General features: G+C 48.5%; 1 protein-coding gene across 2 annotated transcripts in view; it reads left to right on the top strand.

Moving 5' to 3' along the window:
• The window catches only part of LOC102962809 (myosin VIIA and Rab interacting protein), a 370,133-nt gene that overhangs the window by 343,287 nt on the left and 11,536 nt on the right, over window positions 1-15,310 (top strand). Inside the window, exons 12-13 of one of the 2 annotated variants that reach the window (XM_042957164.1) lie at window positions 4,851-5,045; window positions 12,749-12,910. In XM_042957164.1, coding sequence (XP_042813098.1) covers window positions 4,851-5,045; window positions 12,749-12,910 — 357 coding nt within the window. The remainder of the gene's footprint in view (window positions 1-4,850; window positions 5,046-12,748; window positions 12,911-15,310) is intronic. The other variant, XM_042957165.1, reaches the window with a different exon arrangement.

The raw sequence follows: 15,310 nt of genomic DNA, 5'->3' as shown, positions 1-15,310 counted from the left end.
CCATGGGGTCTGTTCTGGCCCAGCCGAGGCAGGCAGACACGTGCATGCACATGGGTAGAACCGGGGCCAGAATCAGCCGTCTGGCATCCACAGTGTTCCCTCTGGATTAAGCCAGGCATTTCACGCACCCCCGCTCTTTGCGTGTTGGCAAGCTTGGGGTATTCTGGTAAGGAACATTCCTGTCTGTTCCAGCTTGAAATGAGTCTGCATTTCTTTGTCCAGCATGGAGCTTTGAAATGAATGATGACGCCGGAAAAAAAAAAAAAAATCTCAGGGGAGTTTGCAAGGGTTGCTAATAAGCAAGAATAGCTAATGGTTAGGATGGAAACCATCTTTTCCGTAGAACTCCACAGGCTCAGAATCTCCTCCTGGCAACACCCTGCAGTCTGCATGCCTTTGGAAAGCAGTTTCTAAGGAAGAGTAAATGGAGGGGGAATTTGTTCCAGAACATGTTTTATCTGAATAGGGAGTGTGTGGGGACAGGAGGGAGAAATCACTGAGGCGAATCTCTGCAGTCCCTAGTGAGAGAAGAAGGATGCTGGGGTTTACGACTTGGGTCCTGACCTGCTCTTCTGCCATTGAAATGGCCCCCGTGGCAGGACCCCCGCCTTTGAGCGGTACGTAACCTTCTGAAAGGTCTGCATCGGTCCTATTGTAGGTTACAGGCGGACAGGAAACAGGAGTCTTTGTTGAGGTTGCTTGTTCTGCTGCTGCTGTGAGCGATCGAGGGCACTGGAGAGCTTCTCATCACCCTCTCTGTACCCCGAGTGTAGACTGTTTGTTTCAGCCCCAGAGGTAGCAAAGTCGGCATGATGTATGCGATGTTCCATATGAAGTCGCCATGAAGTTATGCAAAGTCATGCTGGCCCACGCAAGCATTTTATTTTTTTTTTTAATGTTTATTTATTTATTTTTGAGAAAGAGAGAGGAGAGAGAGAATGAGCAGGGGAGGGCCAGAGAGAGACACAGAATCCAAAGCAGGCTCCAGGCTCTGAGCTGTCCGCACGGAGCCCGACGCGGGGCTTGAACCCATGAGCCGTGAGATCATGACCTGAGCCGAAGTCGGACACTTAACCGACCGAGCCATCCGGGGGGCCCCCCACACAAGCATTTTAAATGGGAATCGCACGGGTATCTGGTGCCTGATACAATTTGCCATTTAACTTGTATCTCTTTGACAGCTGGGAGGTTGAATTTGTTACTGTGTGGCCGTTTTCATTCTGTCATCTGTGGGGCCTCGGCCCCAAGTGTCAGTGAGGCCACCTTCCCGTTTGGTAGTTGTCCCTGCTCTGTGGGCTAATGGCCACACTTTCACCTCTCCCTATTTGATCCCATGAAACCGTCGCACTGGACCCATCTTATAATTGCTATCTGGAGTACCATCGGCTACCGCAGTAGCTCGCTTTGGGCTCTGCAATTGTGTTCTGTTGGTGCCATTCAGCTCGGCTCCCTGGGGCTATGAGCAATAAAGCAGAGGGTCCTTTACCTCTTCACTTCTCCCACACACGGGGCTCCCTGCCAGCACCCCGGTCCACACCAGCTTTTCATCTGAACAAGATCCCGTCCAGTGCTAAATCTAGCTTTATTTAACGTAACTGTACGAGGTGCTTTCTACTTTTAACTCTGGACCGGGCAGGGAGCGGGACATTTACATAACAAGTCCGTGTCAGCCCTGCACCAAATCTTCTGGTCTCCTTAATTGGACCAGCGAGTAAACCAAGGAACAGGGAGGCTTGGAGCCCCGCTCCTGCCATGTGGCTAATTAAATCCCAGGTATCTTAACTTCCAACCCACGCACTGTTCGCACCCACCCCCACGTCCAAGCAAAAAGCCCCGTCAGCCCTTTGTAGTGGACAAGTAGACCTGATTCCCTGCCGGAGTTGATGGCTTCCAGTTTGCACTTGCCCACGGAGAGCTCACCACCAGACAGAGGGCAGTGGTCCCGCCGACTGGCTCACCAACCAGAGAGATCTTGTCCAGTTTTCATATTCTTTCTTTCTTTCTTTCTTTCTTTCTTTCTTTCTTTCTTTCTTTCTTTCTTTCTTTCTTTCTTTCTTTCTTCCTTTCTTTATTTTTGGCCACTTCCCCCAGCTGGCGGCTAGTTCGCTTCTGAACTTTCCCGGGGCTTCCCCCAGACCACAGATCTTCCCATTAAAGCTGTGGTTGCTGTCCTCGGACCGGCCGCCAGGGACCCCACGCTCTGACTCAGCGGCACATGCAGACGGCCTTCAGGGGACAGGAAAGTATGTCTGCACGTCCAGTGGCGGGGGTAGGACTAGAGGCGTGCCTTGAGGGCAGGGACTTCATCCACTGTCCACTGCTTCATCCCACCACAGACCACCCCCAATGAAATATGTAGGGTGAGCCGTGTGGGGACTGCAGAGACCTGGGAAGTGCATGTCTCAAGGAAGGCATTCTCGTCAAAAGAAAAACCAAAAGCATGCCTCTGGGCAATGTTTGGCTTCCAGCGTGCAACCCCTGTGGCTGAATAAACAACACTATTTCTGGATGGAATGGAACAGTGACCGCCAAGCAACATGGATGCCCAGCTTTGACGCGATATGTTCAGTCGGGGTCAGGATGCAGATAACCCTTCCTGGCGAAGCACCTCTTAAACCCTTACCATCAATAACCCTGGCCCTTGAATGACCCTGCACCCACTGGGGACGTGTGTCCATCTTCACACTTTTCCCTCCTACTGTGCTGTGGTCCTTTTTTTCTTCTTCTGAGTCTCCTAGTCATACGTTTTTCTTTTCAAAAAACTGTGCAAGGACACCTCTTCTACCAAAGAGGGGGCAGAGTTTCTAAACACGAACTCACATGCTAAGAGCAGGGCAACGCATCTGCTTTCGTACCTACAACGTTGCCTCTTCTGAAACGGACGCGAGCCGACGGTGGTAGAGCCGTGTCGTGCCAAAGTCATGCCGACCCCGTTCATCCTCGCCTGGTGCCACGGCAAGTCCCAGCGTCCTGGAAAGGGGCGGGGTAGCCCCTGCAAGTCCCTCCTCGGATAAAGAGTTGGCACTGGCTTCTCCCTCGGACACTGGCCCTATTCTACTGGGTCTGTGTGCTGTCCCTTCCATTCCCTTCTCCTGACACCGCAGACCGAATTGTTTGGGTTTATGGCAGATCCCTTAAACCGAAAGGAGTGTGGCCGTTGGGTCAGGCAAGCAGCTGTTGTGGAGTGGACGGGCTCGATGGGGGGCCCTCTTATCACAGGCGCCCTAACCCTACAAAAATTTGACAGATAGGAGACCATGTGCATGGAAGCCCAGAGCCAGTTTCTAGACTGTGGACTCACTCACTGATTTGTCACTTAAACACTTTGATTCCCTAGTGAATTGGGAAGGGTGTCAAAACATCCTCTGGGGCGCCCGGGTGGCTCAGTCGGTTAAGCGTTCGACTTCAGCTCAGGTCACGATCTTGCGGTCCGTGAGTTCGAGCCCCGCGTCTGGCTCGGTGCTGACCGCTCGGAGCCTGGAGCCTGTTTCGGATTCTGTGTCTCCCTCTCTCTCTGCCCCTCCCCTGCTCACACTCTGTCTTTCTCTCGCCCTCAAAAGTAAATAAACATTAAAAATTTTTTTAAAAAATCCTCCAGCAAAACAAAACCTGCAGTAGCATCATCTGTTCGGAGGAACAGGCTTTGCAAAATCGAGCCGTAGCTGCCATTAACTATTTGGCCAGGATACGTGAGTCAGAAAGGTACCTTAGAAGGTACCAAAGGGATTAAAATTCCAGATTTTCTTGAAACACTTTACTGGTAAATGGTAAACACACACACACACACGTGCATCCACAGTATTTGAGTTCCAATTTACAAACCCTTCGATAGGATAAACAAACTTGATCATAGGTAGATGCCATTACTATCAAGAAACATTGATCTCCAGCTTATAATGATGTTCTATGTCCTGATGAACTCGAAGATGCAGATAATTCTTGGTGGTTGAAGTGCCTCTGCTCCATCAGTGACTTTGGCCCAGATCCTGATTGTAATTTTCAGCCATGAATGTAAAAGCAGGAACTGACTTACGTCGGTGAGGAATCTTTTCAGCCACAGATAACAGAAAAAGAAGTGGGGTAGGAGAACATCAGCTAGATCTCTTCACTGGGTTAGGACAACAGGAGCTTTGCTAGAGACCCCCTCAGCAGGCTTTCCTGTCGGGCTCACTGGGCCCGTCACTGTGTCACATGCCTGCCCCTGGCTACAGAGGGGTGGGGAATGGAGTGCTCTGTCCCGCCTCTGTGGTAGAGGAGAGCAAGGGAGAATGGGCTCGAGAAGAGGTGTGTGTGAGCTAACACACGGGGGGCTACCGAACCCTGCAGGGAAACTCTTCCACTCTCGTTCCACACATGACAAAACAGAGTTCCAGAGGCACGAAGTCACTTGGTCGAGATCCCAACACCAGATGAAGGGAGAACCAGATCTGGAGCCCAGGTCTCTTAACATCCAGTCCAGACCTACCAGACCACACCATGGTTTGACAGAGTCTGTGACTGACGTTCTGTTGAGGACATAGAATGCCATGCAAACAGTGAGGTGATGCGTCTAAAACCACCAGCCGTGGGCCAAAGATGTGGTAGCCTCGGCTTGATGTCTCCTTCCTTCTCGAGGGATCAAATAACCCGGTGTGAGTCACAGAAGCGAGGCCGTGTCAAATCAGGCCTCCTCCAGGCGCCTTCCTGCTGTGTAGATTTTTTTTTAGCTTCTCGTTCCTTCGGCACAGCGATGTTTATGTGTGTTATGATGGAATAAGTCTCATGATGAGCACCAGATAATGTGGAATTCCCTTGTCACTGTTAATGTGTTGTTCTTGTCTTCTGTCCCCTTCTGTTATTGGGCCAAACAGAAGTATTCTGCTGTTTCTCTCTGCAACATCTCCACAGAAGTCCTGAAAGTCATCAACGCCACCGAGGAGCTGATAGCAGAGTCCGCAGGGCCCTGGGAGTTCCCACCTGTCCCTCCCGACAGAGAGAAGGGGACATTTCCTCTTGGGACAGACCAAGTGAGACTGGATGAACAGCTGACTTCTCTGGAAGAAAACGTAAGCCGGTGTGGGTGTTCCCCGTCTCGGGCAAACGTGAGAAGAAACTGATGACGTTGTGACCCGTCACAGGCAGTGCAAGGACACATGCACGCCACACAACGTAGCAAGTATATCCTCAGGGAGGGTGTCAGGCCGGGTCCTCCAGAAGCAGACCCTGAGGAGAGGATTGGCTTGCAGGCGATTTCTTTCGGAAGTGCTCCCCCAGGGAGGCTCATCAGGGAGCGGGGAAGGACTGGGGAAAGCTAAGAGGTCAAGCAAAGGTGTGACCTTAGACCAAGAGTCGCTTTGACCTGTAGGGAGCCCTGGGGTGTTAGCTGCATCTCAGGGTTGTCTTGACACGAGCCAAAGGAACTGGCTTTTTCTACAGCCAGCAGGCACTTCGGTCTCTTGGCAAGCAAGCCAAATGTAGACACTTCTGTCTACACTAGCCCCAGGCGTTCTGGTGTGTAGGGCTGAGCGGGTGGGAACCCAGGCACACTGAAGCTTGGGGGGGTGGGGCGATCCAGAAACTACAAAAGGGCCCCGGGGAGGATCCAGGTGGAGCACTCCCAGTGCCACTGCAGGGCAAGGGCGTGGTTGCCCACGGAACTTAGGTCACAAGTGGTCTGCCCAGCTTACAGGTCTGTTTGCCAGTAGGGTGTTTTTCTAGCCTCCGTCGGGAGGAAAGGATGGAGGGAACAGATTCTTCCGTACAAGTATCCCCGCTCATCGCCGAGCGTTTTCAGAAATGTCTGATGAGAATTTGCCAACACTTCAGACGAGGGGGTGACACAGAGAGATCTGGAACATTAGCCCCTTGGGCCACACTCACCATCACTGGCTGGCAGAGTCCTGCCCATGAATCAGATACCAAATGAAGTCGGGTGGTTCCATCTTTCCACACCCAGCAAGAACCAACCCTGATTTTGGGGTGCTGTCAGGAATGTAGCTCCCAGAAATCAGGACCGGTTGGTAGAGGCAATTTTTGCAGAAAGTTGCAACAGCGACAAATCAGGATGCCTCCAGGTTAAAAAAAAAAAGTGCCGATAGTCGCTTTATCTTAAAAGGTAAAGACTCTCTCCCTCTGAATTCCCATAAAACCTGAGCAGAGGTCTATCTGCCAGTTAACGTCACTTGGCTGCCCTTTCTGTCCACCCGTCTATCCCCATTAGATCGGCACCACTTACATTTTGGGTTCGATAATTCTTTGTTGGGGGGGGAGGGCGTCCTGGACGGTAGAGCATGTTCAGCACCCCAGCACCTACCCACGAGATGCCGGTAACAGCACCCTCCTAACTGTGGCCATCAAAATGTCTCCAGATGTTGCCAAACATCAGAGAGGGAGATGCACGGAGGTGCAGTCGCCCCCAGATTAGGAATCAGGTGTATAAATCCCTGAAGACCGGGGTCCTGCACATCACGAGCTCCAGCCCTTGCCCAGAGCCTGACACAGAGGTGCTCAAAGAATGTGGTTACCTGATAGAAGGTTCAGATGAATGAAGTCCTTTTTTTTTTCCTTTTTTTTTTTTTTTTTTCCTCCGGAAGAAATGTTTTGCTTCTGATGCGTCGGGTCTCTGTTCTTTAAATACGTCTATAATACAGTTCTTTCAGTGCTGATGGTCCTACAGTGGCCGTAATCCCCTGGACACATAGAAGTGAAAAGGTGAAAGTCAAGATATGGTTCACCAGGCAAGGGGCGTGGGTTTTTGTTTGTCCGTTTGTTTGTTTTACAAGGTATTGTATTTAAAAATATATATATATATACAGTGCGTGAAATATTCAGATTTAAATGACAGCCATGGGTTCCCGTGGCACACACTTAAAGCGAAGACAACCTGCCTTTTCTGCCCTCCAAGGGGGATATCGTGGGGGGTTTCGTTTTGTAACGTCCTGTTATTACACGCTGTGTCTCCTTTCCTGGGGTTCCTTAACACTTTCAGTTCAAATCACATCCACTCAGCCGCCGATGTGAGAGGTCCCAAACCCCGGCAGGGACTGCGTTGCAGGCCGCCGTCTGTAGTGCACCTCACCCCTGCCCAGCGTCTGTAGTTTACTTCACCCCTGCGCCGTCCTGGGAGAGGCCTCTCCTGGTCCCCAAGAGTTAACTGCCTCTTCCTCCTCCTCCCTTCCCCCCACCCAGCTCTTCAAACTGCACCTCAGAAGAAACTCCATAGCTGTTCCTTTGAATTCTCTGGGTTTTGAGTCAGAGAAGGGATGGCTGTTTTCTTTATCTCTTTAGAGACAGAGATCACAGCCCTGGGCGGGTCTGGCTCTGCGGTTTCCAGGATGGAATTCAGCGGAGCAGCAGAAGGGCAGGGAGATTCTTAAACCGGCCTCTGGGTGCAGTGGTTTAATTAAACTGGGGCTTTTGTCTGTGTTCTAAAGAGCGGCTCCCGCGTTCCTCGTTTTCTCGCTGCCTGGCTCCTTTGTGCTCAGGGATGGGGACTGTCAGAAATAGCAACGGGGACACCTCTTGTCACCTTCTGAACATTGGCCACCGCAGACCAGCCCGGGGACTCAGAAATGAAAGAGAACATTGGCTCGAGAATGTTTCACCTTCAAAAATACTTCTGAAGGTTTCAGAGCTGCCTCCGATAACAAAAAAATGTCGTTCACATGGCGAATCTCCTGTTTTCACAAGGTGCCTTGTTAATCCACTTAATTAGAGTAGGGCTTGGGGACTTCAGAATTCCCTTAGTCTCTCTGTGTTGACACTTCTCACCCGCTGCCTGGCTGGGCACTGTGAAGTCAGCCCTTGGCTCCCTTGCAGGCAGGGGGATCCTGGGGCCAATCCCAGCCTCCCCTGTGCACCACGGGGAGCTCAGTCCCTTGGATTGCGTGCCTGCGTCTCTTGTGTTTGAAGCTCTCGCTGACAGCTGTGGGTTGTAGGGTTCCATTGTACCTGCAGGGACTTGGCTGGGAAAGGCAAGTTTCGGGAAGGGACTACAATCTGAAGTGTGGGTAAGGTCCAGGGATGCCGCAGCCCCCAGGGAGTAGCGTTCGGCGGGGAGGCGGGCAAGCGGTCACCACCCCTGGGCAGTGGAGCCCAGGGGAGAGCTGGAGCCGGGGGGATCGCCCCCTAGTGGGAGCTGTCACCAAGAAGCCCACACAGAGAGGGAGCAGGGGAAGGGAGACTGACTTCTTTCTCCTCCTGCCTTTGATCTCCTGCTGGTGTCTCCCCACAAGGGGGCCTGGGTGATGAGGTCCACACAGGGCAGCCTGAGAACAGAGTGGGGCAGAGAAGAGTGGAAAATGGATCTAGGAGTCCACAGAAGAACGGGCATGACCGTTCTCAGACCTGTGGTGTGAGCAGTGGGGACCCCCAGAGGCCATCTTGTGGATTTACGCAGGGTTACGAGAAGGAGGGATGAGTCAGCTGCCTCACCCCTCCACTGCCACCATTTGAGGAGCTCCCAGACGGCCTGGGGCACCCCGTCATTCCCAGCACAGAGGCAGGAGAGGGACAGTCCCGACTTCCCTTTTCGCACTACCCCGTAACTTTCGGCAACACCAAATCCGTCGCGTGGGTAGTGGCTGGAGACACCGGGGGACTTCCCCTTGAGGGGCCCCACTCTGCCACAGAATCCGGGACCGGGCAGAGGGTGTCGTCGGTCCTCCTCCTCAAGGCTCTCGGGTACCCCTACAGCACCGGAGAGGTTGTGGCCCTGGAGATGGTCCTGGCCCATCAGGTGCTCCTCTGCCCTCGAGAGCAAGCAAAGAATTGCTGTCGGTTCCTGTGTAGCCTTAGTTCTCTAGAATGCGTTTCGTGGAAGGTAAGTCTGACGAGACGCGATAAGACCAAATCAGCTTGATCAATCCGGACAGTGTCTTTCTAGGATCGTTGAGATACGGATTAGCACATTAAAGACTCCAAGAAGTCCTGCAGCAAAGAAATATGCTTCACTCTCTTCATCCTACAGGCTTTGACCACAAGGCCTCTTGAGACCAAAGTTATGTCAAGTCCCTCCCTAAGGAAACACCTGTTCTCGTCCCCTGACCCGCTTTGAGAAGGGCGTTTTGAACCAGGAGCCAGTCCATGGGGTCATGGGCATCAGTGGCTGGAGCTTGGAGAAGACACAGATTGCACAGACGTGGTAGCCTTGGTTCTTGCCAAAAGTGGGCCTTTAGCCAGCCAGCAATTCCAGGTTCATGGTTTTCAAATGGGTTGTTTTTTTGTTGGTTTGGTTTTTTTTTTTTTTTAAGATTTGAATAACATTTCCACTGCTATAGAATGTTAACGTTTGTTGTTTTAGCCCCCGCAACAGAGCCAAAGTCATGTTGATCTATAACCACAGTAACTCTAGAACTTTCAGGTCAGAGTTCAAAACGTAAAAAGTCATAACATAACGTGGCAAGCAAGATTAAGTATCAGGCCACCATAGGACCAGGTGAATAAAGGCAAGGGAATTGGCATCAGCCCCCAGGAGCTCAAATCCCAGCTGCACCATTTCCCAGCTGCGAGGCCTGGGGAAGTCACCGGAACTCCAGGACCCAGCGTTGTCCTCTTTCACACCGTGACTATAATAGCACCCACCTCAGGGACTGCCATGAGCAGTAAAGAAACGTCACATCAAAACCCTTGGCTCAGCGCCTGGCTCCATAAATGTGTGTCGTCACCATCATCACCATTATGGGCCCTTCCGGCGCCATCACCTTGGCGGTGAGTTCCCGCTCAGCCCGCGTCGGTGCCAAACCACAGAACCTTCCCTTCCCCCTCGTGCCAGGAGAGCAGGCTTTCAGGGAACACAGAGTAAAAGACGAACATTCTGGCCTTACTGAGCTATTTCATACGGGAGCTCGGAGGCTTGGAGCTATTTCATATTGCTTTGATTTGGCAGAGAAAACAAAGAACGTTAGCGGATGACCATGCTGAAGACAAAACAAGAGACCGTTGAGATGATACAGCTGTAGGGTGTGATGATGTTGAGTTTTGTGTGTTTCTGGAAAAATCCAGGCTCTTGAGACCCAAGTCACGTCGAGTTGTGTTTAACCCCATTGTCACACTCACTCAAATTATTGGTCTCATTTAAATAATAATTCCAAATTTTGTTTCACCGTGCAACGCTGTAAGTTTATATTTAAAATTATCCAGGGGCGCCCGGGTGGCCGTTGGGCATCAGACTCTCTGTTTCAGCCCAGGTCATGATCTCATGGTTTCATGGGTTCGGGCTCTGCACTGACAGTGAGGAGCCTGCTTGGGATTCTCTCTCTCCCTCTCTCTCCACCCCTCCTTCGCTCACACTGTCTCTGTCTCTCTCAAATAAATAAAACTTAAAAAAAAATTTTTTTAATAATAATAAAATAAAATTGCCTTACCAAGGGGTGCCTGGGCAGCTCAGTCAGTTAAGCTAAAGCTAAAGCTAAAGCTCAGGTCATGAGTTCGAGCCCCATGTCAGGCTCTCTACTGTCAGCCCAGAGCCAGCTTCAGATCCTCCGTCTCCCTCTCTCTCTGCCCCTCCCCTGCTCACTCTCTCCCTCTCAAAATTATATATTTTTTAATTAAATAAAATTAAATATTTTTTAAAATTAAATAAAAATTAAAAAAATAAAATTATCTTATCGAAATACATTTACCTTTTATCCTCCCTCCTTGTCTCTTCCTCCCTCTCTTTCTCTCTCCCCTCAATTTTCTTTCCCTCTGAAGAGAAATTTTTAACTTCAGAACTTTTAAGAGACTAATTTTTAAGGTTTTCTACACTCAAATAGCTTTGAAATATTCATCATTTCCTTCAGGTGACAAACAATAAAGGAGTGTATCTTGTTTTCAAGGCAAAGAATAAATGTCTTCTATTAAACTGTGAGGATCTTTTAGAAACACAAGTTCTCTGATACTCACATATGACCAAGAAATGCACAACTAAGGGCAAACTGAAATATGGCAATTGTCAACAGACATTTGATTCGTGGCCCACCATGCGACTGACGAATCGCTTAACACGACGGATGTCCACTACCCCAGTCAGTGCCGGAAGCCCCCCAGCCAAGCCCATTGTGCCTGGTGTGGCACCAGTGCTCATTCATCAGACTTGCACCTGCCTTTGCTGCACTCTGAAATGTTGTGTAAAATTGCCAAGTTTTTTTTTATTATTATTTAAAAAATGTTTAATGTTTATTTAGTTTTGAGATAAAGACAGAACGTGAGTGGGAGAGGGGCAGAGAGAAGGAGACACAGAATCCAAAGCAGGCTCCGGGCTCCGAGTTGTCAGCACAGAGCCCGACAGGGGCTGGAACCCATCAACTGTGAGATCATGACCTGAGCCGAAGTCAGATGCTTAGCCAACTGAGCCACCCAGGTGCCCCTAAAATTACCAGTTTTGATGGAGATGCAGGAATCGGGCTAAGGAACTGACGGGGTTCTCAGTGTTCTTTCCCCAACTCAGCAACACTCGCTGTAGCTCAGTGCAAAACGCTTGCTTGTCCTGTGTGCACAAGCTCTTGGCTTATCCCAACTCTGCTTTATTTAACTCAAGTTAAAAGAGCTTGTGTGACCACCGTGTGTTTTCATTCAAATCAACTCCAAATTGCTGCAATCACATGCTTAGAGCTTTGTGGATGTTGATTAAATTTCAAAAAACCCCTCGTAAGTAATTAGCTTCTTTAGATCAAAGAGGTCCGGTGTTGGTCATTTCATCCACGTTATTCTGTAGGCAGAAGGGAATTTGTTTTACTCCTCCCGTGGTCTGAATGATTCCAACGATGCTACCTTCTGTTTGCCCACTTTTACGGCAATCGCTGTATTAACTCCTGAGTCAACGTTTTTTTCCCTTTAATTTTTCCTCACATCACTCCCTTCGTCTGACTTCCTCTTTAATTTTCAGTAGCTCTCAAAAAACTGTCTTCCTTGACAGGTGAATAGAGTTGACAGGTTTGTTTTAACATCGCGCTTTTTTCTAAGAAATAAACTATTTTCCTGCTATGAATTTCAGGTCCCTTTTAATGCCCTTCATTCATCTGCTCCAGGCAAGCTGTAGGTAATCAATCAGAGATAATTCATTCGAAATGTCTTAAATTGTTGTTTTAAATTAATTTCATCTCTTTTATGTTTTCTGAATTTTTCTCAATTACTAAATGCCAAGCAAAAAAAAATTTTTAATTTTAATTTTTTTTAAATTTTTATTTAAATTCAAGTTAGTTAACATACAGCGTACTAATGGCTTCAGGAGTAGAATTTAGTGATTCATCGCTCACATATAACACCCAGTGCTCATCCCAACAAGTGTCCTCCTTAATGCCCATCATCCATTTAGCCCACCCCCCCAACACCCCTCCAGCAACCCTCAGTTTGTTCTCCATGTTTAAGAGTCTCTTATGGTTTGCCTCCTTCTCTGTTTTCATCTTATTTTTCCTCAAACAAAATTTTTATTGGAAAAATCACATCACGAGTTGTTCTTTGCTTCTTCTGTCTTGGTATTCTGGTTGTTTGAATCACCGGACAAATTTGCAACTTATGTGGCTGACGCCATGTACTTTGGAGTATTTTATCAGATTTTCAAAACTTATAAGTTGCTTTTTCTTGCCGGAAAGTTGAGGCAGGGGAGGTGCAGTTGACAGTGAGGGGGTGGTAAGACCTCATGCTACCATTTAAGCGTGAAGAAGGTTTATAGATGGGGGCATTGCCTGGCTTTTCCCCCAGTGCTGAGCCTGAATCACCTGGGCGCCCGTAAGGGACCCCACCAGTCCTGGTTCCAAATCCTGAGCTCAAGGCTGCACCCCCTCTGCAGGTGTACCTGGCGGCAGGCACCGTGTATGGACTCGAAGGCCAGCTGAGTGAACTGGAGGATGCCGCCCGCTGCATCCACAGTGGCACCGATGAGACCGAACTGGCAGATCTGGAGGACCAGGTGGCCACGGCTGCAGCCCAGGTTCACCACGCTGAGCTCCAGGTAAGAACCCCTCCCGCCCAGATGGAGGACCACCGTGAACGAGGGGAGAGCACCCCGTCTTCCACAAGAATTACTGCAAAGCCTTTGTATCAGTTTCCTAGCACACTCGCCTGGTCCTTTCGGGTGGATTCCGCCCAACCCTCCTTCTAAAAAATTATAGCCTTGATAATATATCAGAATTTTCTTTAAACCTTTGTCGCCTTCCTCTTTGACAAATCCTCTGACCCACAGGCAGATCTCCTTGCTATATAGGTTCCCATTCCATCTCAAGACCACCCTCCCCTAACCTGTATCACACTGCTGATGACTTACTTGATGCCCTTTTCCCCTCTATACACTAAGAGCCCCATGAGGACATGACTATAGCTGTCTAGCTTAACCCGGTAACTTCAGTGCCTGACATCTGACACGGCTTTAGCACTTTGAATAAAACTGGGGTGAATAGCTGAGTGAAACTGAAAATGTAGATTTCTTTATGAAAGAAAGAAGGAAAGAAAGAAAGAAAGAAAGAAAGAAAGAAAGAAGAGAAAGAAAGGAAGAAAAACAAAAAAGAAAGAAAGAAAAGAGAGAGAAAGAGGAAGAAAAACAAAAAAGAAGAAAGAGAGAAAGAAAGAAAAGAGAGAAAGAGAAAGGAAGAAAAACAAAAAAGAAAGAAAGAAAGAGAAAGAGAAAGAAAGGAAGAAGAACAAAAAAGAAGAAAGAAAGAAAGAAAAGAAGAAAGAGAAAGGAAGAAAAACAAAAAGGAAAGAAAGAAAAGAAGAAAGAGAAAGAAAGGAAGAAAAACAAAAAGGAAAGAAAGAAAGGAAAGAAAGAGAAAGAAAAGAAGAAAAACAAAGAAGGAAGAAAGAAAGAGAAGAAGAAAAACAAAAAAGAAAGAAAGAAAGAGAGAAAGAGAAAGAAAGGAAGAAAAACAAAAAAGAAAGAAAGAGAAAGAGAAAGAGGAAGAAAAACAAGAAAGAAAGAAAGAAAGAAAGAAGAGAAAGAGAAAGGAAGAAAAACAAAAAAGAAGAAAGAAAGAAAGAGAAGAAAGAAAGAGAAAGGAAGAAAAACAAAGAAGAAAGAGAAAGAAAAAGAAGAAAGAAAGAAAAGAGAGAAAGAGAAAGAAAGGAAGAAAAACAAAAAAGAAAGAAGGAAAGAAAAGATTTCTCAGACCAGTATTTTGATGATTTAGATATGGCCTTTTCAGAACTGAAATGATATTATCTGTAAGACAGATAGTACCATTGTGATATTAGCTTGTGAAGACACTTGTTTGCAGCTTGCATGGATATCCCCGTGGCCTCTGACTCTGGATCAGAATTGATTGTGGACTAAGTCGCTGATGCTCAAAGTGGGGTCCTTGAGACGTGCTGGTAAGACGTGCAGTGTAAGCTCAGTATAAGCCCCTGGTTCACGGACGGACACCTGGCACCCCTAAACTGTGTCCTAGGAAAACTGGGGTCAGTAGAAACCACCTATGGAGAGAGAAGATGACAGTCTTGCGTGCTAATTATTTTTTCAACCGGGATTTTTGTTTTAGAGAGTCAAAAATCACAACCGCCACTGACAGCGGGAAGCACTCTTGAGAGTGTGAGCACGCCCGTTCTCCACCCTGTGGGTGCGTTAACACTGTGCTATAGGTGTGGTCTCTTTGGACGCGGCCCCGTCAACTATTCATTATCAGCAAGAATGACTGAAGAGCGTCTGTCCCCAAATACAAATCATTTCCCATAAGTGCCACCCAACCTTTAATCCGTTTGCCATAAAGGCTACAGGAAGTGGGATCAAATCTTTTCTTTTCTGGGGTACACTCTGCAGCAAATAACTTCTTGGATGGTTTAGCCAGAAGTTATATTATTTGCGGGTGTCTGGGAGGGTTATGTTGGATAATTAGTTATTCCTGCTTCTAGATTTCTCCGGTCTTCAATTGTAAGAGCCGTGTTTTATGGGAGAAAATCCTGGAGTCCAAACGACCATTTTCTGTGTTTGAATGTGCCTGGTTTTTCTGCGTTTTTAAACATCACAGTAACGTTATCAATAATACCTAGTGTTCAGCGAGCCTGTCTTTGTGCCAAAAGTTGTACTTGGCGCTTGACCTCAGTATTGTAATGAATCCTTCCAGCAACTCCACGAGGGGCTCCGTGACGTGTCCCCTTTCATTTCTAGGGAGACTGAGGCTCAGAAAGGTTATCCCACTTGCCCAAGGTCAAATAACTAGCAGGTGATGGAGCCAGGGTTTTAACCTCTCTGACCTCACGGCCACGTTCTTCACCAGCCTGCGCCGTGTGGCTTCCTGAGAAACGTGTCGGTGCTGCCTTCAGACACGCAGACACTCGCATCAGTGCCCTTCATTGGCAGAGGAGGGCATCAGCCCTGCCTCCGGTTTTATGGACCTTGTCTCGATCCGGGAACCGAACTGCG

This window comes from Panthera tigris, chromosome C2 (genome assembly GCF_018350195.1).
Source record: "Panthera tigris isolate Pti1 chromosome C2, P.tigris_Pti1_mat1.1, whole genome shotgun sequence".
Taxonomy (NCBI): domain Eukaryota; kingdom Metazoa; phylum Chordata; class Mammalia; order Carnivora; family Felidae; genus Panthera; species Panthera tigris.
Note: the sequence above shows the minus strand (reverse complement) of the source record. Positions and strands in the feature narration are given on the sequence as shown.